This window comes from Cydia pomonella, chromosome 28, assembly GCF_033807575.1.
Source record: "Cydia pomonella isolate Wapato2018A chromosome 28, ilCydPomo1, whole genome shotgun sequence".
Taxonomy (NCBI): Eukaryota; Metazoa; Arthropoda; class Insecta; order Lepidoptera; family Tortricidae; genus Cydia; species Cydia pomonella.
Genome location: NC_084730.1, coordinates 7992792 through 8015367, shown reverse-complemented (window position 1 = coordinate 8015367; position 22576 = coordinate 7992792). Strand labels below are relative to the sequence as shown.

The following is a 22576-nucleotide window of genomic DNA, read 5'->3' as shown; positions in this document are numbered from 1 at the left end:
TTAGTATTGTACAAAGATAACAGATTTTAAGCATGCATTCCTGAAGTAGTAAGGAGCAAAAATGTCTTAGAAATTAATGTGAAATACATAAAATAAATTCCTCTAAAAAGAAGGTTGGAGGAGGCCTTTTGCCAATAAATGGCACACAGACAGGAATAAAAAAAAAATGCAAGAAATGTAGGAAAATTGAAATTTACTTTACTGTCTGAAATAAAGGATTTATATACATAAAATAAATATTCTTAAAATACACTTCTATTGAGCATGTCATTTTTACAAATTTAGATTAACTTTTTACAATTACTTTAGGAATAGATTAGAATAATTCTTATAAAATGTCCCTCAGACACAGTTTATTCTTACATTTTGCACCTGTAAAGGCTGTACACATATTGTGAAACCAAAACACGCGCACGCATAATATGTTTATCTGATTATTTATTACCGAGTTAAAGTACTCTGTATAGTGCAACTAAACTAATATTTACTTTTAGAAACCTAGTAAACTTAAAGGTTATGTTCAGATTTTTTGATGAGCAATGATCGAAACTGTGATTACTTACTGTATTTACGGGAGTGTGTCTATCAGACTCTAAATAATGATGTAAATAGCTAATAAACTTTCATTTCCTCTCTAAAATAAATTTTGAATGAAAATTCGGCATAACCTAACCTTCAAAGTTGACACTATTGACAGTTTTTGGAGCGTTTTTCATGACTCACCAAATAACTTTTTTCCAGTTGTCATTAACGTCTGGGTTAGCATGCATTTTTATCGCTTATTTATTCCAATGTTTTATATCAGCGATAAGCGATATGTGCTGTTTTTAAGAACAATTGATTAATAAATATAAATATAAACGTAAAAACAAATAAATATAATTTAAACGTAATAAATATAAGAGCCTCCGTAGAGAGTACCATTTTGTACCATTTGGCGTTGAAACTCTAGGTCCATGGGGTCCCAGCGCGCACTAAAACGTAGTGATTATATGCTCTTTGGCGCGCACAAGTTTTTTGGAGAAATCGCGAAACGTCTGGTTGACGTAACTGGTGACCGAAGAGCTGGCGGCTTCCTCGCACAACGTATCAGTATTGCGATACAACGAGGAAATGCCGCCAGCATCCTTGGTACAATGCTTCAAGGGCCTATTTTAGATATAAGCTAGTTATAGTTTTGGTTATAGTAATCATCTGTATATATCCATTCGGTTAACTTTCAGAACGAAATTATTATGTCAACTGTCAAACACAACAAAAACAACCTCGAAACGTATAATTTCGCAGCTCTGAAAAACGTAAAAACTATGTTAAAACTGTCTAATTGGTAGTATTAAATATTATATCAAAAACAAAATGTCTCACACACAACTACTTACCATCACAACCCGGCTATGTTGGTTAAACAGCATGAAATACGAGTGTAAATATTTACGTAATGCAACCAAAGTTTTAGTAAGATGTAAAGGCACAAATGCCGCTAAAAAGAAGACTGCGAGCTCTGTGTACCGCACTATGAACATATTTGATAGGCAGGCGAAGATTCTGCAAAGGGAGCGGTCGGCGCAGAGGGAAGATTATCATTTAGCAGAATATATAAAAGAAGAGGTTGGGTGGCGTACGGCAGATAGAATATTGGATATCAAGAGGCTATTTAAAAATGCGGTGGAGCTTGGTAAGTGTGTAAGGTAAATACAGCAGAACCTAAACGAAGATAGGTACTTTTACGTGCTTCTATATAAAGATATGTTTAACAAAAATGGAAATTATAGGTCTAGATTAAGAGAAGAAACAGTAGTAATATTTTCATATTTAAATAAATATAATTTTTTGTTCAATTATTAGTGACTCAATTTTTTTTAACTAGTTTTTATCCCATTTTAATAAAAAAATGGAACAAAGATGGTATGCCTATAAGGGATAAAAAACTAGAGTTTCGTATTGTTTAACCTTTTGACCGCCAAAGACGTCATATCGTCGGGGATAGTGCAATACCGCGTAACTAACAAATGCAGTAAGGTCCAATTACCTTGTACAGTCGAGGAAATTGATTCATTAGCAGGTTGTGGTTCACTTTACACTGGAAAGCTCATAGCATAAGTATGTACAACCAAATTTACTTGAATCGCAAATTGCTAAAGAATCAATTTCCTCGACCGTAGGTACATTGTTTGAATTTCGCACTCTTACGACTTTGTTAGTTGCGCGGTATTGTACTATCCCCGACGATATGACGCACACGGCTACAGCCCAATATCAACCTTCATGCGTACCGACAAGGTTTATGATTACGCGCCGCGTGCGATAAGCGTGGCGTTCAAAAGGGTAATCATTTCAGGTGCTGGCCGCGGCTATGTCTCCAGACACCTTCTACCAGACTCCGTAGAGAAGGTCACACTCTGTGACACATCACAAACGCACCTTGACAAAGCTATCATTGGGGATGGAGTGCAATTTGAGAAACGGGTTATGGACGAAGAGAACATTGATGTAAGTTGTAATGGTTGGTGATAGAACTCAATGTCTATGCTTTTGGAAATCAGTGGAGTTTTGGTTGATTAATCTGCTCTATATAAATAAAAAAATAAAAATAGCCTTTATTATTGAAGTTTTTACATTTGTAAGTATATTTATTTATCATTTCCATCAGCAACTCCAACTCGTCCCTTGACGAAGGCCTCTTCCAAAGTCTTCATCCAAGCTTTTCCTCCAGTCTTTTTTAGGTCGGACCTGCTCTGTAGATATTTAAATTTAAATAAGTTAGCATTTTTTTTTATCCACTGCATATTGTTTGGTTTTGCTTTTTTTTATTATTATTATTATAGCCTTTTTGTCATGACACCCATATGCTGTTTATTTGTTTCTTCACTAATGTGTTGTTAAATGTATGTTGGGTGCCCGCTTGCCAGTCGGCATAGGCCTCCTCCAGCCTTCTCCATTTGTTCCTGTCTGTGGCAACCCTGCTCCATGTGGCTCCAGCAACAGGCCTGATGTCGTCATCCCATCGTTTGAACTGCCTTCCTTTTTAGGGTTCCGTAGCCAAATGGCAAAAAACGGAACCCTTATAGATTTTTCCTTTTACAGTCTCTTGGGTACCACTGGATCACCTTTTTACTCCATTCGTCCATGCCTCTACTGGTATGACCTGACCACTTCCATTTCTGCCTTCTAATTTTTGTTACAATGTCGTGCATCTTGGTTCTGCTTCTTATCACCTGGTTCCTTATCCGATCAGCTTTTCTTATTCCTAGCATGCTTCGTTCCATGGAAACTTGGCAGATACGTAACTTGTTCAGTTGGCGTTTGGTTTTGCTATCCCGTCCTAAATGTAATAGTGTTAATGTTTCTGCTGTTCTTAGCTAGATTTTTTTTTTTTTGTATACTACGTCGGTGGCAAACATACGGCCTGCCTGATGGTAAGCAGTCTCCGTAGCCAATGTACACCTGCAACTCCAGAGGAGTTACATGCGCGTTGCCGACCCTAAACCCTCCCTCATTGAGCTCTGGCAACCTTAGTAGGGTCAAGTGTTATTTGGCTGCAGTTTTCTGTAAGGTGGAGGTATCCCCAGGTCCCCAGTTGGGCTCTGCTCTAGATCTGGAATGACAAATACCGCGGTGGCAGAATAACAGCGTCCGTTGCTGGAAGTCTTTAGAGCCGCTGTGCCCCAAGGCCTTTTGGCGCAGACATTAGCTGAGCCACTTTCCCTTTCAATTAGTTAGTTAGTAGTTCCATATCTGATTGGTACTTTCATACTGTTAGGTAATTTACATATTTAGCACTTATTTATATAACTTTAAACTTCCTTAACTAGTACTTATTCTTAGACATCTTTTACCTGCTACCCCCCAATAGATGGCGCTCTATCAATACCTGTTAATTCTCTGTGCAGTTACCCGAAAACAGTATGGACTTGGTGGTCTCATCATTATGCCTGCACTGGGTCAATGACCTCCCAGGCACCTTTGACAAAATTATGAACGTGCTCAAACCTGACGGCGTAAGTACCCAAATCCCAGAAGGCCTACCGCGAACCACGTTCGACGTATTGCCTTCCTGTCACACTTAGGTACGAATTTACCAGTGCGCCAGAGAGGCAACACGTCCAACGTGGTTCGCGGTAGGCCCTCTGGTATCTAAATTGGCCTACGAAAAAACTACTTAGAATATTTTTTACAGTACATATGGGGCTACTTTATAGCACTAGTGCGAGAAGTAGCATATTATGTTACTGTGTCGAACATTTAAAGGGCCATATGTACTGTAAAACGTTGTACGATACATGTGCGAATAGGTAATTCGCAACTCGTGTCGATTTAAAACACTCCCTTCGGTCGTGTTTTAATTTATCGCCACTCGTTTCGAATTTCCTATTTTTCGCACTTGTATCGTAATGTACTATATATATATTTTTGAATTAAGAATTGAATTTTGATTCTCTTTGCTGATTCAATTCCGAATCTGTAGAAAGCCAAGTGGTGCATTAATGAATGCTAGAGAAAGTCAAAAGATGAATTTTTATCTTTAAGATACTGCTTACCATCAGGCAGGCCGTACGCTTGTTTGCTACCGACGTAGTATAAAAAAAAAGATGCTTCAAGTAATGAATGCTAGAGAAAGTCAAAACATGAATCTTTATCTTTAAGATGCTTCATTGATGCTTACATCAATGACGAATGTAAATCTAAGTCCCGTTTATAAATCGTTACCATGGTATCAGTCGGGTGAAAAGTGTTTCATTTTGTGATTCCTGTACGATTTTACACATTATTATACCTAATATGTCGTGATTTCAATAATTTTATTTATTTCGCAGGCATTCATGGCATCTCTATTCGGTGGTGACACCCTCATGGAACTCCGACAGTCCCTCCAACTAGCAGATGCTGAGAGATTAGGGGGCATGGCCCCACACGTCTCCCCTTTCGTACGAGTGAGGGACATTGGCGGACTTTTGAATGCGTAAGTCATCCTAATCGTCTCAGTTGGAAAGCTTAGGATCCTCTGCTATCTAAACTTGCGAAACAAACATTAAATACTTAAACACATACATAAATCACTTAGATGGTTGGCAGTCCTCACCTGTGCGTTTCTCCAGAAACTTCTTGCCTCGCACAGCTAAACTGTGGAATGAACTGTCGCCTGCGGTACTTCCGAACCGATACGACCTTCAAACCTTCAAGAAAAGAGCGTACTCCTATCTTAAAGGCCGGCAACGCACTTACAACCCCTCTGGTATTGTAGGTGTCCATGGGCGGCGGTAATCGCTTTCCATCAGGTGATCCGTCTGCTCGTTTGCCTCCTGTATCATAAAAAAAATTCAAATCGAACGAAGCCCCGTTTCGATAGCCCCGTTTACAAAAGGGGCATTTTGCGAATAGGCCATTCATATATTTTTTTTAATGCAGGCGGTTAAAAAAACGCGCGTTTTTCAGGAGCGGCTACACACTACAAACCGTCGACGTAGACACAATCACAGTGTGGTACCCGAGCGCGTGGCACGTGATGAACGACCTGCGCACCCTGGGCGAGGGGAACGCGGCGTTTAATCGTCCGCTGCGGTTGAACCGTGACGTGCAGTTCGCAGCCGCAGCGATTTACGAAGAGATGTATGGGAAGGTGAGTGTAATCGTAAGGGTAAACTAAAAACCAGTTATTGCACCAAATTTTATAAGGTCATTCGCGCTCACACATACTGAGGTGCTCTTCTTACTACAAGGGCGGGTGAAGTCTGATATTCGGAGCGTGCTTCGCGCGCTCTCACTTAGGTACTGAGGCGCTCTTCTTACTATTAAAGTCGGGTGAAACCCGACATTCGGAGCGTGCTTCGCGCGCTCACACATATGCACTAAGGCGCTCTTCTAACTATTAAGGTCGGGTGAAACCCGAGATCCACAGCGTAGCTCATACTGAGACGCCCATTTTACTTTAAGGTCGAGTGAAGCCGTCGATAAGTAGAAACAGTGAAGTCAATGGCTTATTTTATTTTATTAGGAAAAGGTAAGCATTTGACCACAATCTCACCTGATGGTAAGTGCCGATACAGTCTAGGATGGAACATGCTTACCTAAAAGATGTTTATTCACTCTCGATTTAAAAAGATCCAAATTATAGTGGACTGGGAATAGATTTGCAGTTAGTGAATTCCACTCCTTAGCCGTTCGCATGATAAAGCTGGATGCGTAGCGTTTAGTGCGAATCAGCGGCAGAGTAACGACGTAAGGGTGAAACGCAAGTCCGCGTCTAGTCCCACGGTGGCAGAACGGAGATGGGGGATTAGATTATGTAATCCCATCGCACACTCCCCGAAATGTATCCTGTAGAATACCGATAAACAGGCTACCTTTCTACGGTGTTCTAGGCTCTGCAGTCTAGCCTCAACCAGTCTCTTATCTCCAATAAGCTTCCTAGCGCGTTTGTCTATTGAATCTAAGGCGGCTAGCTGATACTTGGCGGAACCACCCCAAAGCAAAAATAACTTTGATTTTAGGACCTCCCCGAGCATAAGTCCCACGGAGTTCCCGTGACCTTCGAGATAGTGAACCTTCTCGGTTGGAAGCCGTCGCCCGACCAGCCCCAGCCTCTGCCCCGGGGCTCTGGACAGCTGTCCCTCAAGGACCTTCACCGCATCGACGAAATTGTGAAGGATGTGAAGACGGTTGAGCTTAGTGATGAGGACAAGAAATAAATTGTTGAATGTTTTTAATTAGTTTCATTTGAAGCCTTCCACCTCGGTTATCTTAAAGCACGCCCATCTGTAAGTAGAGTTAGACCAAGCTAAGTTGGCAGTGATTTTGATACTCGACTATGAATGTGTTATTTAAATGTCATAATCATATCATAATGCGATAGAAGTTAGACGTACGGAAGGTGGAGGTAAGGAAATAAATCTCCATGAACCATACCCCCCACCACCCACCTTTCATCACCCCCCGTCCAGGATGTGAACTCCGTTCCTCCTGTTCTCTCAAACTCTCGATTCCTTCACACCGTACTGGTTTTATGTCTAACTCTTTCGCCGTTGAGGCAATCCGTCTCTGGAATTCCCTCCCTCTCTTTATTCGACAAGCCCCAAGCAAACCCGTTTTCAAACGACTACTTCGCAAGCATCTTCTGTCAGAAGAACTTAAATAAGGTTCACCATCATGTATATGTACATAATTATATGTATTAGTCTATCTTTTATACATTATATAAGTAGTAGTATTTAACTATTTATATAATTTTGATATTATTTGACTTCACGTTTAATTTTTTCCTTATTATTTGTTATTATTTTTTCCTGCACCAACATACACAAATGTCTCTGTTTGACCCAATGGTTGACTGGTAGAGAATGCCTTTTGGCATTAAGTTCGCCATTTGTACATTTTTCTTTATATTGTGTGCAATAAAGTTTAAATAAATAAATAAACCATAAAGTGTCCGTCAAAAAACCTTAAATAGGTGGCGCTACAATACCTAGAATACTTGAACAAAAAAAATCAGATCATAGCGCACTTCACTCCGTCAATAACGCCTAGGTTCTTAGCTACTCTAGCGCTACTCTGGAGAGATTTCGAACTATTATTTATAGCTGACAGCTGGACACTTTTGCAACAGTTCCACCATAAGAGATGTCACTCCACTTAATTCCAAACTCCATTTATGAAGTGTGTTTAAAAAATCCTTAAATAGGTGGCGCCAGTATACATCGCGAACAAATTTGATTTTGATAAAAAATGTCAAATCACGGACAGCGCACTTCACTCCGTAAATAACGTCTAAGTTCATGTCATCATGTCCTTTTGCTACCCTATCGCCACCGGAGAGATTTCGAACTATTATTTACAGCTGCCAGCTGGACACTTGCAACAGCTCCCCCATTAGAGATTGTTCTCCTTACCTCTACCCTCCATAATGTAACCCTTGCACAGTCTGGGCTACCACAATCGATGCACGATGGAAAGAGATGCAATCCTCTTTAGATCTGGACTTTTTTGAAAAATCACGAAAAATATCGCAATAAGTATTGTAATTTTGACGACCGGTCTACGAAGCTGATGGTCCCGGGTTCAAATCCTGGTAAGGGCATGTATTCGTGAGATGAGCATGGATATTTGTTCCTGAGTCATGGGTGTTTTCTATGTATTTAAGTATTTATATCGTTGTCTAAGTACCCTCAACACAAGCCTTATTGAGCTTACTGTAGGACTTAGTCAATTTGTGTAATAATGTCCTATAATATTTATTTATTAAATTACAAGTTAGGAAGTTGAAGCAACTCGAGTAAGAGTCTTTTCATCGCACTTGCTCAGTAAGTGTGCTATTTCACGCATAGCCATTTTACTCCCACGGGAGATATGGATTTATTTAGGGTTTCGTAGTCACCTAGAAACCTATTATAATTCCGCCATGTTCATCTGTCCGTCCGTCCGAGGCTTTGCTCCGTGATCGTTAGTGCTAGAAAGCTGCATTTTGGCATGCATACATAAATCATGCATTGCGACAAAACGGTAAAAAAATCTTTATGGGAATCAACTTTTGTCTTTTTTTACATTGGAATATTGCTTACGAAATGAACACCAAAACCTAGTGTTTATTGAAGCCTAATGCTTAATTATCGTTTACACTTTTCTTAATTGGGTAAACTATTTTCTAAAAATTTAACTCACCTATAGGTACGAGAAGCAATCCTTTTTCCAAACATATGGAATGTTTGTGAGTCTCGTACAGGCCACTAAACGTCTGTCAAAAGATAAAATACCATTCCAATATGACAAAACCATGTCATCCGTCATATTAGGCTAGGATACCAAAATTTTGGTGTAGAATTATACACAGAATAAAAACGTAAAATGTAGAAAAAAAAACAGAAAATGCCGTAAGTATTTCAGTAACAGGTTATTCCAGGATAGGATTCTAAATTAAATCAAACTAAAGAAACATGTAAATTACTTATTTATCTTCGGTTCGATTATAAATAAACGTCCCCTACCCATTCTCATATATATGTAGCTCGTAATGAAAATTATAGGTAGGGATATAGACATATATCTAAGGACGGGCCTTACAATAAGAATGGGGCCAGTACAGCGGTGTCGCTCACGAATTCGAGCCAATCGTGCAGTCTAACGCAACTAGTTGCGACCAATCGCGCACGTGATGCAACACATGGAAAATAATGGTTTTAGTCATTTTCTGCCCTCCAGTCGAAAAGCGGCGCTGAGCTAAGTTGCCGATTTAATTCCGGCTCAGTTGAGCAGAAAAATAGCATACCTTCGTAAGAGCCACCCCACACTAGCGTCTCCCGAGCGTCGGCGTCTAGTCAACTACGGCTGCTGCTCGACGCAGCGTTGGTGTAACTGTCCATTTTCCATAGCGCTGGCTACACCCCGACGCTCAAAAGACGCTAGTGTAGGGTGGCCCTAAATCAGTGATTTAGCCAACCAATTTCCGATCTATCTCACTTCTGCTGATCGAATCTGAAATCTGGATGGTTTCTAGAAGCTACGAGGTGTGCCAGCACTGCAGCCACTCCGTGCGGAACAGCGACGCTGCCTTCAGAGGATACAGCTACCACAGACATTGTCGGAAGTGTTGTGAGTACATATAATACCTGTCTTAAAGACTATATTTGGGTTGCCAGGAACTGATACGGGACAATGGGGTAGTTACGGGGAAGGGGGGGGGGGGGGATGTTAGGGGTAAATATGTATTTACAAACAGAGATGATTTTGTCACCCAATGCCGGATTTAGAGGTCTGGAGGCCTCGGGCAATAAAGGAGTGGAGGCCCCCTGGCCCCAAATTATTTTCCTAATAAAATGGTAAATTTTCCGAAGTCTCTATTGTGGGGGCCCCTCTTTTGTGGAGGCCCCGGGGCTGTAGCCCCGGTTGCCCTCCCCTAAATCCGGCCCTGTTGTCACCATTTCTGCGTATTCTGCAGCGGTGTTGATATATGGGATATTCGGAACTCGTCGTAGAAGTTGTTATTTAGGAAATGCGTTTTAAGTCAGAGCTATGAAAACTTCAACATCCAATCTAAACAAATCTAAGCGAGACAGCCGAAGCTGTTATAAGATTCCACTCCCACTTTTGCATTTGTTTCCTAATCAAAATCATTGGAACTAAAAAGGGGCCAAGCAAATCAGGCGTATCAGGTACTACATGCTTAAACAGGCAATATTTAAACGGATCATTTCACAAGAGAGGCATTTAGAGAGACCACACACTAACGTCTCTGACTCTATGACTGCTGCTCGACGCAACGTTGGCGCAATTGCGCAGCGACGCCATTTTACATAGTGCTAACTAGACGTCGACGCTCAAAAGACGCTAGTGTCCGTGGCCCTAAGACATTAAGCACCGGCCACCCCACAGCGTATAAGAAGTTCCCTATGCAGCGTCTTGTGTTCCATCGCATATTTACTACCTAAGAGACGGTGCGTTAACGTCTTTTCGGCTGCGGTGGGGTCGATCATAAGCACGTATACTACATGCCGTTACTATATATTTTACCATTGCAATAATTGAAATAACGCTGTCTCACCCTCTATTACGAGTCAACTTGTATGCCTGTGTGTGTAACTTTCAGACGTGTGCAGCGAAACCGACCTGCACGGTGCGGAGGTATTTAGAGGCGTCATTTTCTGCGCAAGTTGTGCTAAACGCATCTTCAGAGGTTGGTAAAATACTACAACACAACTTTTTAAAACAATTCTACGTCGCCATCAGATATATCGGGGCGGCCAAGGCGCTCACAAATATCTGAACACGCCTTTATTGTCAAGGCGTTTGAGTGCGTGTTCAGATATTGTGAACACTTCGGCCGCTCCGATATATCTGATGGCGGCTGTTCATATAAAACAGTATTAAATAAATAAATATTATAGGACATTATTACACAAATTGACTAAGTCCCACAGTAAGCTCAATGTTAATAAGGCTTGTGTTGAGGGTACTTAGACAACGATATATATTATAATATATAAATATTCTTAAATACTTAAATACATAGAAAACATCCATGACTTCTGAACAAATATCCATGCTCATCACACGAATACATGCCCTTACCAGGATTTGAACCCGGGACCATCAGCTTCGTAGGCAGGGTCACTACCCACTAGGCCAAACCGGTCGTCAAAGTATTCTTTTCATAATTAAAGGTTGTTCATCGGCTCGAAGAGCAAGGCCTGCGCGTACGCAGCGCCGCCGTCGTCGACGCGCTCCCGTGCACGGGGTTATTGAGCGTGCACGAGCACAATCTGACACTACCTCCTCACAGGATAACAGGTTTGTTTCTAAGCTGTTGTGAGTAGGTACAACATAAAACACCAACGGCAAAATATCCCTTCCATATTACTTTGTGGAAGGGATAAATTTTCTTTTTTGAGATCAGCGGTCATCGTCGCCCATGGACGTAAGCAACACCATAGGTGCCACTTAAGCGTTGCCGACTCTTGAGAACCCTAAATACCCGCTTCTTGAAGAATCCCGTGTGGTAGCGCAAAGGACCTCAGGAGGCAACTCATTCCACATTCTGCACGTTCTAGGAAGAAACGAGCGAGATGCCGGCTTATTCTTGATGTGCCATGTATCTAAGAAGTAAAGATAATTTGAAATAGAGGTAAATTGTCAAAGAAAACTTTGTAGCAACAGTAAATTTACTGCCATCATTTGACACATGATTAAAACTTTTAAGAACGCTATTTGACTTTGATCCTTATTGTTTCACTGATATGTGTTAAATTTGTTAAATATCAAAAAGTGACGCCATCTAATAGAGCATAGGCCAAAGGTATGGCATGGCAGCATCGTTTCAGCGCCACTTTTTGATATTTAACAAATGTAACACATGTCAGTGAAAGAATAAGTATCAAAGTGAAATGGCGTTCTAAAAAGTTTTAATCATGTGTTGAACGATGGCAGTAAATTTACTGTGGCTACAAAGTTTTATTTGACAGTCCACCTCTATTTCAAATGCTCTTTGCTAAGAAGTGAGGATGAGCTTTGCTCCTTTGACAGGAGGTGTGGTAATAAAAAGGAGGAGATTACCTTAAGTATAAAAAATGCATTTTGTGAACGGGATATTATCCGCATTGTCCGGTGACCGATAGGATCAGTCGGTGTCGGTATACCTATAATACTAACAATGGCATCTGATCTGTAACTATGTTATTAATAATATGGCCTTAAGAGGCTGTCAATACCTAAAGCGCGCACACTGTCTATTTGTATCGGAGTAAATGAGATAGCACTGTCGCATGTTACTGGGCCTGGGCAAGGGAATAATAAGAAAAATATTTATGTAAAAAAAAGTGGATTACCTATTAGTGTAATATTTTACTCAATAGCGGTTTAGATATAAATGTTTTGAAATTGTGATTTTAATTGCAGACCCATAAGTCAAAACAATAAAGACATAGAACCGTTTAATTGTGATTTTAAGACCAATCTTTGCAATTATTTTCTATCGAGCCGATTTCGTTCAATCATGTATCGAGTACAACCACGGTCTTTGAAATATAATTAATATGAACATATATTTTTCTTACTTGACTAAAACAAATAGTCTTTCTTAAAAAACTGTTAAGTAACATCAATTTCAAGGACATTGGGTGTTGACAGCCTCTTAAATGGATCCTTTTTAGGATTCCGTACCCAAAGGGTAAAAACGGGACCCTATTAGGTACTAAGACTCCACTGTCCGTCCGTCCGTCTGTCTGTCACCAGGCTGTATCTCATGAACCGTGATAGTTAGACAGTTGAAATTTTCACAGATGATGTATTTCCGTTGCCGCTATAATAACAAATACTACAAACAGAATAAAATAAATATTTAAGTGGGGCAAATGTAAACTATACACCGTGTTTTTTTTTATTTCCGTTAATTTCAAGGGTGCATCCCTGAGCTTAAATTAAGTAACGTTCTCATTAACTAATTAACTCCATTTGGGAGATAATCAATATTTGATTTTTATCTTATAAGGCCCTTACGAGCGTGTACACTTGCCTTAGGGCCTGTTTACATATTGATTAGTGTTTAGTATGAGATAACAAACACATTTGCTACTAAACTTAAATACCATTTCGGACGATTGATGTTCGTGAATGACAGTGATATGTCACAGTTTTCAATTGTTTGGTTGAGTTAAATGTAATGCCCGTGTTACAACAACGCTATATGCAAAATTTGATTACTTTTATAATATTAATAATAGGTAATTTAAAAAAAAGTTTTTTTTTTTTAATTAACTATCCCATTTAGTTTCCTTTAACGTTCTTACTGATATCCCGAAGTTAACGGAATTCAATAAAAACACGGTGTATAAGTATACCACGGGATCGTCCATACAAAAAGAGAAAACGTTTTTCCACTTCTAAATATTTTCCATCTCCATGATTTTTTAGTATGTTATTGACACAATAAAAATTAGGTTTATAGGAAAAAAAAATTTTCAAAATTTGCAAATAAAAAAAAGGCTATATATCTAGAATATATTATGCTGAAGCGATCGACATCAAAATCAAAAATTTTACAATAAACTTCCTAATATTATAACTGAATTGTCTGTTAGTAAATTTAAAAATTATGTAAAACGTAAGCTTATCTCTAAAGCCTATTATAGCACACAAGACTACATGAATGATGAAACACCGTGGGATTAAGTGTGATTGTAAAGAATGAATTATTTATTGTTATGTTATTAATGATGAAATTGATAATTCAATGTATATATGTTACTGTAAAAGCCCGAAGTACGGTAAAATCTAGGATATACCGGTAAGACCTAGGTTTTACCAATGCCGATCGGTAAAACCCCGAAATGTGAAATAATTATTGTTCACTTCGGGCTTTTACCGACATGGATTTGGTAAATCCTAGGTCTTACCACGGCGACCGGTAAAGGTTGAATCATGCACTGGTTTTTGACAGTATTAGATGAAAATCTTGTATCAGTGTAAGGGGCGTTACATGTAGCGCCATTTAGAGTGATGCTTCGTATTGTTTCGGCTATTTTACTAGTCATATAGGTCTAGGTTTTTCGGTTTTGCTGAAGGTGAGAGTGAACTCTACTCACTGCAAATTCGAACGCCGTGAGTAGGGATGTAGAAGTCCTGAGAGCAGAGTAATGTACAGTGTGTCACATACCCTTTGTAAGGAATGTGCCCAGTTGGTGGGAATTTTCGGGCTGTAGCTAGCCGCTGTAATGGGTAACAGAAACGCGTTCCGTATGTGCTTCGTTTTCCAGATGACTAGGGTGCACTGCATAATGCAGAGATTATTATATCGCGAACGATTGGCATCTTGACTAGGTACCAAGGTTTAGGTATAGTTTACAGTAAAAACAAATTAGGTATCTATTAATAGTTCTCGCTTGTTGAAGCGATCAAATAACACCCGCTTTCAATTAAATCAATCAACCTTGAGGATGCTGTTGCGGCTGTCGAAGCACTGCAGCGCGTCCGGCATGTTCGCTGAGGCGCGAGTAGATGACTTTTTTGCCATTAGGCAGAAAAGAATCGCCTCCATGCTGAGACGGGTGCGCGGCAGCAGCAATAGTCTACTCAAGGTATTGGCCGAGCGCCTCGAGTGCCCCGTTATAAAGTTTTGGGTGGAGGTGGCAATTGGGGCAGCGAAATAGAGTATGGCAACCTGCGCTCCTACTCTCCACACATCTTAGTTTTTAGTTATAAGTTCTCATTTTTATTTTTCTCTAAGTACCTAAATAGCATAGTTTTAAGTTTATACTAATAGTCGTTATGGATCAGTGATCTGAAATAAACGGTGTCTTTTGTTTTTTTTTTATACCCAGGGTACGACGCGAAACTTAAATACGTCTTTTTCTACACATTAAAGGTTGTGCTAAACTATTTCTTTTATACCTAACATTTTATTCTGTAAGAAAAGGAGACCCTTGACCTGTCCGATGCGTCGCGTGTGATGTCACGGTGCGAAGCTCATGAACACGACCGCACAGGACCGTATCCTAAAGGCAGCAGTGCATCAGCGCCAGAGTACTCTGAACGTACCGCACGAAAGAAAAGTACGGTAAGCGATAAAAACTTGTACAAACAATGTTTTTTGTTTCCAAAAAAATACTAAATCGTACTTTTCTTCCGATTTACATAAACCAAAATTCAAGTGTCAAGTTTAGGTCCCAAGATTAAGTTTTATAAAAGCTTGTAAAAACTCAAGTATGCGAAAAACACATGTACAAAGAAACAACTTGATATAAATAATAAATAGTTTGTATTCAAAATACTACGGACGCCTTATAAAGAAATGTGTCGGAGAATTTTCCGGAGAATATTCTTAGGAGTAATGAGAAATTTGCTCTATTAAGTTTAAAATATTGTTTCGAGACCAGGTCGCTTTACTAATATCAATAAAACACACATAGGCATTTAATTTGAGCAAAAAAAGGAACATTATCCTAATAAATAAGTACCGAGGGACCGCGCTGGAGCTCAGGCAGTACTGAGCGAGGCCATCGCCTCTTGGAACTCCAGCTCGAGTAATAATTAATGCCCTTTACATTTTCGGGGGTCGGTGTGGGTGGTGCAACTAACACCTCTTGAACAGATGGACACATGATTCTACGGGGCATAATTGGATCGCCATTTAGAGGCGACGGGGTTACGTCAGGGTTACGCGGGGTAGTTATTCTGGAAAGCAACAGCATGAATGATAAGCGTGTTCTCCCTGTCCTCTTTTTTTTGACGCAGGGGTAAATGCATTTACGCATCTCACCTCGGGCTGGGGAAGCCCATTGGGGGGTGCACGGTGGGCTGCGCGCCAAGGGAAGGCGGCCATAACTAATATTTTATGATTTTTCCTGATTTCTTCTACTTTTTCTTTAAGGTAGTATATTTAAAAAAAACGTGTTGCATGCAAAATATATTCATAAATTCTAACAAAAAAGTCATTCTCTTACCACCCGGGTGGTATGTGGGACTCGCTCCTCCCGTAACTCCCTCTGTTAGCCAGAGGAAGGGGAAGAGAATACCCACTAACATCCCCTGCGGTGTCATCCTCTTTGCCGTTAGGGGAGCGTCAGGGGATCGCTTGCGGCATTCTATCCGCGACGCCCCTCGGCAGCCCGACTGACCTGTGTTGGACACCCGCGCCAATGAGGAAGAGCACCAGGACGCTTGGCTCTCCTCCCACACGTGCAGAGCCATTCCGTCTGGGCCCCCCAATCCACTGGCTCTACGAAGGGGAGGAACTAGCTGTTGGCTAGGGCACATTGCCTACCTAGGGAGGAGACCCTCCCTCTCCGCCTACGCCGGAGCGGTAGCGCATCTGCACTATCTTCGCGCAACCGCTCCGCTGCTTCCTTTAGGGAAATCACGGTTTCGCAAAAGACCTCAACTTCCTTCCATGCCCTCTTGCTGCGCAACATGGGCGACACGACGTCGTGCAGCGAGAGGTCCCCACTCGTGATTTCCGCTGCCACCACCATGTTTTGGCGTACCACAGCCCATCGCCTGCACGATTCAAGTGTGTGCTGGGCCGTGTCATGGCAGATTGTTGAAGCAACCGTGTCCGGTTGTTACCTGCGTCAATCTGTAGCTGGGCACCCCGTGTTCTCTATGGAGCCACTGGTTGAATGACTGGAGGAGAGCCCCTATACTGCGGACTCTATAGGAGGAATCCTCCTGGTCGCTCTTTCAGCGGTCCCACAGTCTCTTGACAGCCTGTCGTTGCTCTCTCTTCGCCTCCTCTGGGTCGAGGCGTTCTCCACGCGCTCTGGCCTCTGCTTTCATACGGTAATTTCCAGCTATCATTTTAGCTTCCAGCTACCAGGGTGGAGTACCTGCCAGGGCTCATGCCACCGCGAAATAAACCGTATGGTATGCCTTTATTATGCGCAAGGCCACCACCCTCAGCGGACGCCTTAGGAGAGGCTTGGCTTTAGCCAAGAGCCTGTCTGCCCAAATTCGTGCCCCGTATAAGGCCATGCTCCGAACAACGCCCACGTACAGGCACCGACAAGGGGCTATCGGCCCACCCACGTTTGGTAATAGCCGGCTAAGGGCTGAGGCAGCACCCACGATTCGGGGCGCTAACCTGAGGAAATACTGTTCAAAATTCCACCTCCGGTCAAGAACAAGACCCAGGTACTTCATGTGTGAATTGACCGGAACCCTCTCACCTGCAACAGCTATAGTTAAGTCCTCAGGTAGCGCCCTTCCAGGTCCCTCGAAGACAATTGCTTCAGTCTTCGAGAGGGACACATTCAATCCTAGGCGTTCGATGCGACCCACTGACATCTCTGTCGCTACCGCCGCTCTGAAAAAGTTATCGTCCATGTGCCTTCCCCGCACAGCCACCATGGTGTCGTCAGCATAGCAGATGGTGATCATGCAGGGAAGCTGGGCCCCCCTTATGGCCCAGTCATACGATATATTCCATATCAGGGGAGTGTTCTCCCTGTCCCACCTTCCGTACTCCAGAGAGAGCCGCCGCGGCTTGTTGTTGAAAAATTGTAACTAAACCTACAGCAAAACCAGAACATTAACAGTCAGCACTATGACTATTTTTATGAAATACGAGTGTTAAATATATTATCAGTGGGAGCGGGACAGCAATAAACAGTGTAACGATGCACGTTATTCTAATCAAAGTAAGATTAGGTTATACTCTGCGCGACTGTACAATCGCGAGAGTAGTTTCAGCGTAGCAACAACGTTAGCAGTTTTGATCGCGCGGTACGTTCAAAGTACTCTGGCGCTGATGCCTTTAGGGTCCGGTCCTGTGCGGTCGCGTTCATGAGCTTCGCGCCGTGACATCACACGCGACGCGTCGGATAGGTCAAGTGTCTCCTTTTCTTAGAGAATAAAATGTTAGGTATAAAAGAAATAGTTTAGCACAACCTTTAATATGTAGAAAAGGACGTATTTAAGTTTTGTCTCGTACCCTGAGTATAAATAAAAAAAAACCGTTTATTTCAGATCACTAATCCATAACGACTATTAGTATAAACTTAAAACTATGCTAATTAGGTAGGTACTAAGAGAAAAACAAAAATAAGAACTTATAACTAAACACTAAGATGTGTGGAGAGTAGGGGGCGCAGGTTGCCATACTCTATTTCGCTCTCCCAATTGCCACCTCCACCCAAAACTTTATAACGGGGCACTCGAGGCGCTCGGCCAACACCTTGAGTAGACTGTTGCTGCTGCCGCGCACCCGTCTCAGCATGGAGGCGATTCTTTTCCGCCTAATGGCAAAAAAGTCATCTACTCGCTCCTCAGCGAACATGACGGACGCGCTGCAGTGCTTCGGCAGCCGCAACAGCATCCTCAATATGTTATTATATTTAACGCGCAATGCGTTCTAGGCTGGTTGTGTAAACTTCACCCACAGGCTGCATGTGTAGAAAGTCTGACAGTAAGCTCTAAAGAGCGTCAATTTAACTGATGTATTACACCGTGGGAACCTGCGGGCAAGCATATTGCCTCTCACTGCTGTCGCTCTTTTTTCCCTTTCCAGATCCAGATCGTCATTCAATTCAGTTGTAAGCTATGCCCCAGATACTTAAAGCGATCTACAACTTTGAGGGGTACAACATGATCCTCGGCTCCGTAGACGGGTTATACTTACGAGCTTTGAATATAACAAACTGACTTTGGGCCGTGTTGTATTTTAGACCATGCTGCCCGGCGTATTCCTCACAAATATTGATGAGCTGTCGTACCGCGTCAGCCGAAGGCCTCAGCAACGCCATGTCGTCAGCGTAACTTATATTGTTAAAACACACATCATCTGTATGGCAACCGACATGTGCCCTGCTGAGTGCCTCGATCAACTCGTTTACGTAGACGTTGAAAAGGAGAAAGGATGTTAGCCCTCCCTGTCTCGCTCCACTTTGTAGTTTGTACTCGTCAGACTCCTTTCCCGCCCATCTTACTCGGTTGACCTGGCTGTTGTACCAATGTTTAAGCAACGCGATATATTCAATGGAATCTCCCGTTTTTGTAAGCTTGTACTATAGCTTGTCTTACACAACCAGGTCAAACGTCTTTGACAAGTCCAGAAAGTACGCATAGATCGGCGTGTTCCTGTCCTTGTAGTACCTGACAGCTTGCTTAAGACACAAAATCGCATTTTCGGTCGACAGCAGTCTTACAGAATAGAGCTGTAAGATTCCGGTTCAAATAACCCTTTAGCGGCGCGGTTCCTTTGTTCCGACCGGCCGTACTAATAGTTCCTAGGGACGCGGAGGCCTCCTTTCGCATTCACATCAGCTGTCCACGGCGCTTAAAGACGTTCCTGGCTAACCAGGAGCGGCCCTCGGTACGACCAACTAGCATGACAGGGGAGTACCAACATACCACGGAACCAGACAGGCTTATTTCTCTCCCTTACGAACCACTACCATAACCCACGTTTGGCAAAAGGTTTTTTACTTAAAACAAAATTATTTAATTGAAAGCATCTGGGTGTCATTTGATCACCCATCCATAGTCGCTTCAACAGGCGGGAACTATTAATAGATACCTAATTTGTTTTTACTGTAAACTATACCTAAACCTTGGTACCTAGTCAAGATGCCAATCGTTCGCGATATGCACCCTAGTCATCTGGAAAACGAACCACATACGGAACGCGTTTCTGTTACCCATTACAGCGGCTAGCTACAGCCCGAAAATTCCCACCAACTGGGCATATTGCTTACAATGGGTATGTGACACACTGTACATTACTTACGAAGCATCACTCTAACTGGCGCTACATGTAACGCGCCTTACACTGATACAAGATTTTCATCTAATAATGTCAAGAACCAGTGGATGATTCAACCTTTACCGGTCGACGTGGTAAGACCTAGGATTTACCAAATCCATGTCGGTAAAAGCCCGAAGTGAACAATAATTATTTCACATTTCGGGCTTTTACCGATCGGCATCGGTAAAACCTAGGTCTTACTGGTATATCCTAGGTTTTACCGTACTTCGGGCTTTTACAGTAACATATATATACCGTATTATTTGACATTTAGATTTTATTCTAGAAAGGTTCTAGACTAGTATTTTTATACATTTTTGATGTTTGACGATCCTTTTGTGAAATTCTTATTATTAAGTTTACCATATCTATAATAGTACAATGTTTTTTTTAGAACAATAATAACTGCATCAATAAATTGCTCTGATATTTAGATTAAGATGATATTTGTAAAATTTGACGATTTAAAAGTGCTTGTTGCTAGGCCTATTTGAATAAAGAATATTTTGACTTTGACTTTGACTTTGAAAGTGATTTGTTAAGATTTAGTTAGTGGAAAACGTTGTCTCCCGAAATGGAATTTCATAGAAAAATTACCGTTATTTCGTTAGATTTGAAAAGCTATTTTTCCCTCTTAAGGATTAATACAGTATTGTTGTACATTTACAGCAAGACAGAGACCGCAGTGCCGGCGACGGACCCTCGTACCTGTCCCGTCTGCTACTGCGTTTCGGACGTCGTCACGCAGGCGCGTCGGCTCATCAACTTCATCTATTACCAGACGCAGAATCTCATACAAAACGATACAACCGGTAGGTAACTAGTATCTACTGCATAGTCAGTCAACAATAGGGTTGTTTCCATCTACAAATCTTAGGGCAGAAGTTTATCCCAATAAATTCTTTTGGATTAGAAGAACATGTTAAAAACTACTTTTAGGGGACCTGTAATGATCATATTTTTGTAAATACATATTGAATTTAAAATATCTTTTCGCACACGTCACGTGACCAAACTCGAAACGTCATTGAAGATTCTGATGACGTCACAACTCTCGGATTGACACTGTTGACAGTTAGGCGATAAACAACAAATGACAAATGTCAGTTGACAGTTCGTATCTTCTACGTGTGTATGTAGATATGTGTCAAACCGTAAACTGTGACGTCACACAATTTTCAAAGAGCGTTTTGGGCGCGAAAGCATTTGTCAAAATATATTTTGTTAATTTAACATATTTAAAGCCGTTTTTAGTATAAAAGTTGAATTTTGGGGCAACTTTTAGTTAATATAGAACGTAATACAAGCGTTTAATAAAATTGGAAACAACCCTATTGTATAGGTTTTATATAAGTACCTTGAGGCTTTAAATATCTGGAGCGTTGCTTTATACGCGTGTGAGACGTGGACACTGACACAACGGGACAGAGGGCTATTGGAGGCCTTTGTTGTTGGCGGAGAATGCTAAGGATTATAATAAATAAATAAAATAAAAAGTCTCTTTATTTTCTTATCAACTACTTACACACTTGGTATCATTTAGGTACATACTATTAATTAAACTTATTATGGTTAGGTTAGATGCTAAGGATTAGCTGGACAGAAATGAAAACGAACGATGAGGTACTGAGCAAGACAGAGAGAAGAGATGCCTGAGACACAGCAGCTAACAGAAGGGGCAAGATGGTTGGCCATCTGATACGGCACGTCACATTCTTTTTAAACATGCTGGAGGTGGAGGGCAAGATTGAGAGGGAAAAGACACAGAGGAATGTGCAGGCTCACATTTTTTTTTATACTACGTCGGTGGCAAACAAGCATACAGTCCGCCTGATGGTAAGCTGTCTCCGTAGCCTATGTACGCTTGCAACTCCAGAGGTTAACCTCTTTGTTTTTCGATAACAAATGACAAATTGAATGTCATCGGAGTCTGGTTACTTTTGAAAAATCGTATCTCACTCATTTATTTTCTTCATAATCAAACTGCTGTCATAACGGTTAAAGAGGTTTTATCTTTGTTAATTACGTGTTGTAGGGTGTCCATGATTGTAGATAATCAAATTTGTCTTTAAAAAACATAGATAACAGAAAAAAGCGTGATTGTTTTACTTAAATAACATACCCCCTCCAATACGTAACTCTAAAACATTATTCACTTTTAAACTTAAATTTAAACAATATCTTTTCAGGTTTCAACTGCCGTGTTCTTCGCGTTACATGCACCTTAGATAGATCATGATTATTTTATGTTATAAATTGAATTATTTATTTATCTTTAGCGAGTTGCCTTTTTTATGTATATGCTCCACTACATATTAAACTAAATATATGTCTGACTTTACCTGTTTATATTTTTATATATTTTTAGATATTTCCAACCCACTCACTTCCGATTTTGAAATTTTTCTATGCATTCGTTTCTAACTTGTAGGTATTAAATATTACTTGCTAAATCACTGTCTGTCATTGTCTTTACTGTTCTGAGCTACTTGCCCTGGGCTCCAAGGAAGACCAGCGCTGTAGCATATATATGTTAGAGCATATCATATCATATCATATCATTTATTCCATTGAATCATGTTCATTTGTACATTTTGGTCTTAAATATAGTCAAGTAGGTACATGATACCCTGCTAGGGTGTACAATTTAGGACTTCTAGTAGTTATAACTGTTTAGTTTATTAGATCTTCTTTCTTTCACTTTTTCTTTTACTGATGTCGTGCTGTTTGTAGATGGTTTTGCAATAAACGTTTTTCTATTATATTCTATTCTATTCTATTCTAAATATGACGGTGAACGATTCATTAACATTTGCTGATTGTGTAGGCTTGGTCCTGCTCACGTCTCATGAATCACCC

The 22576-nt window shown here is 41.0% G+C and overlaps 2 protein-coding genes across 3 annotated transcripts in view; both read left to right on the top strand.

Moving 5' to 3' along the window:
- The first annotated feature begins 1242 nt into the window (after positions 1-1242).
- LOC133533023 (arginine-hydroxylase NDUFAF5, mitochondrial-like) lies at positions 1243-6699 on the top strand. The gene is made up of 6 exons (XM_061871934.1): positions 1243-1675; positions 2339-2490; positions 3891-3998; positions 4815-4960; positions 5434-5617; positions 6489-6699. Exons 1-6 carry the CDS (start codon positions 1357-1359, stop codon positions 6684-6686), a joined length of 1107 nt encoding a protein of 368 aa, XP_061727918.1. The 5' UTR covers positions 1243-1356; the 3' UTR covers positions 6687-6699.
- A 1919-nt stretch (positions 6700-8618) lies between these two features.
- LOC133533131 (uncharacterized) overlaps positions 8619-22576 on the top strand; it is a 44955-nt gene continuing 30997 nt past the window's right edge. For both annotated transcript variants that reach the window (XM_061872093.1, XM_061872092.1), the window contains exons 1-5: positions 8619-8861; positions 9485-9579; positions 10574-10660; positions 11148-11274; positions 20387-20529. In XM_061872093.1, coding sequence (XP_061728077.1) covers positions 8857-8861; positions 9485-9579; positions 10574-10660; positions 11148-11274; positions 20387-20529 — 457 coding nt within the window. In that variant the 5' untranslated portion in view covers positions 8619-8856. The remainder of the gene's footprint in view (positions 8862-9484; positions 9580-10573; positions 10661-11147; positions 11275-20386; positions 20530-22576) is intronic.

Excerpts from the sequence above, each read along its gene's own strand:
- LOC133533023 (XM_061871934.1), top strand. The coding sequence starts at position 1,357 with ATGTCTCACACACAACTACTTACCATCACAACCCGGCTATGTTGGTTA. Across the intron at positions 1,676-2,338 it reads TAAAAATGCGGTGGAGCTTG|GTGCTGGCCGCGGCTATGTC; the intron begins GTAAGTGTGTAA and ends TAATCATTTCAG. Across the intron at positions 4,961-5,433 it reads ATTGGCGGACTTTTGAATGC|GAGCGGCTACACACTACAAA; the intron begins GTAAGTCATCCT and ends CGCGTTTTTCAG.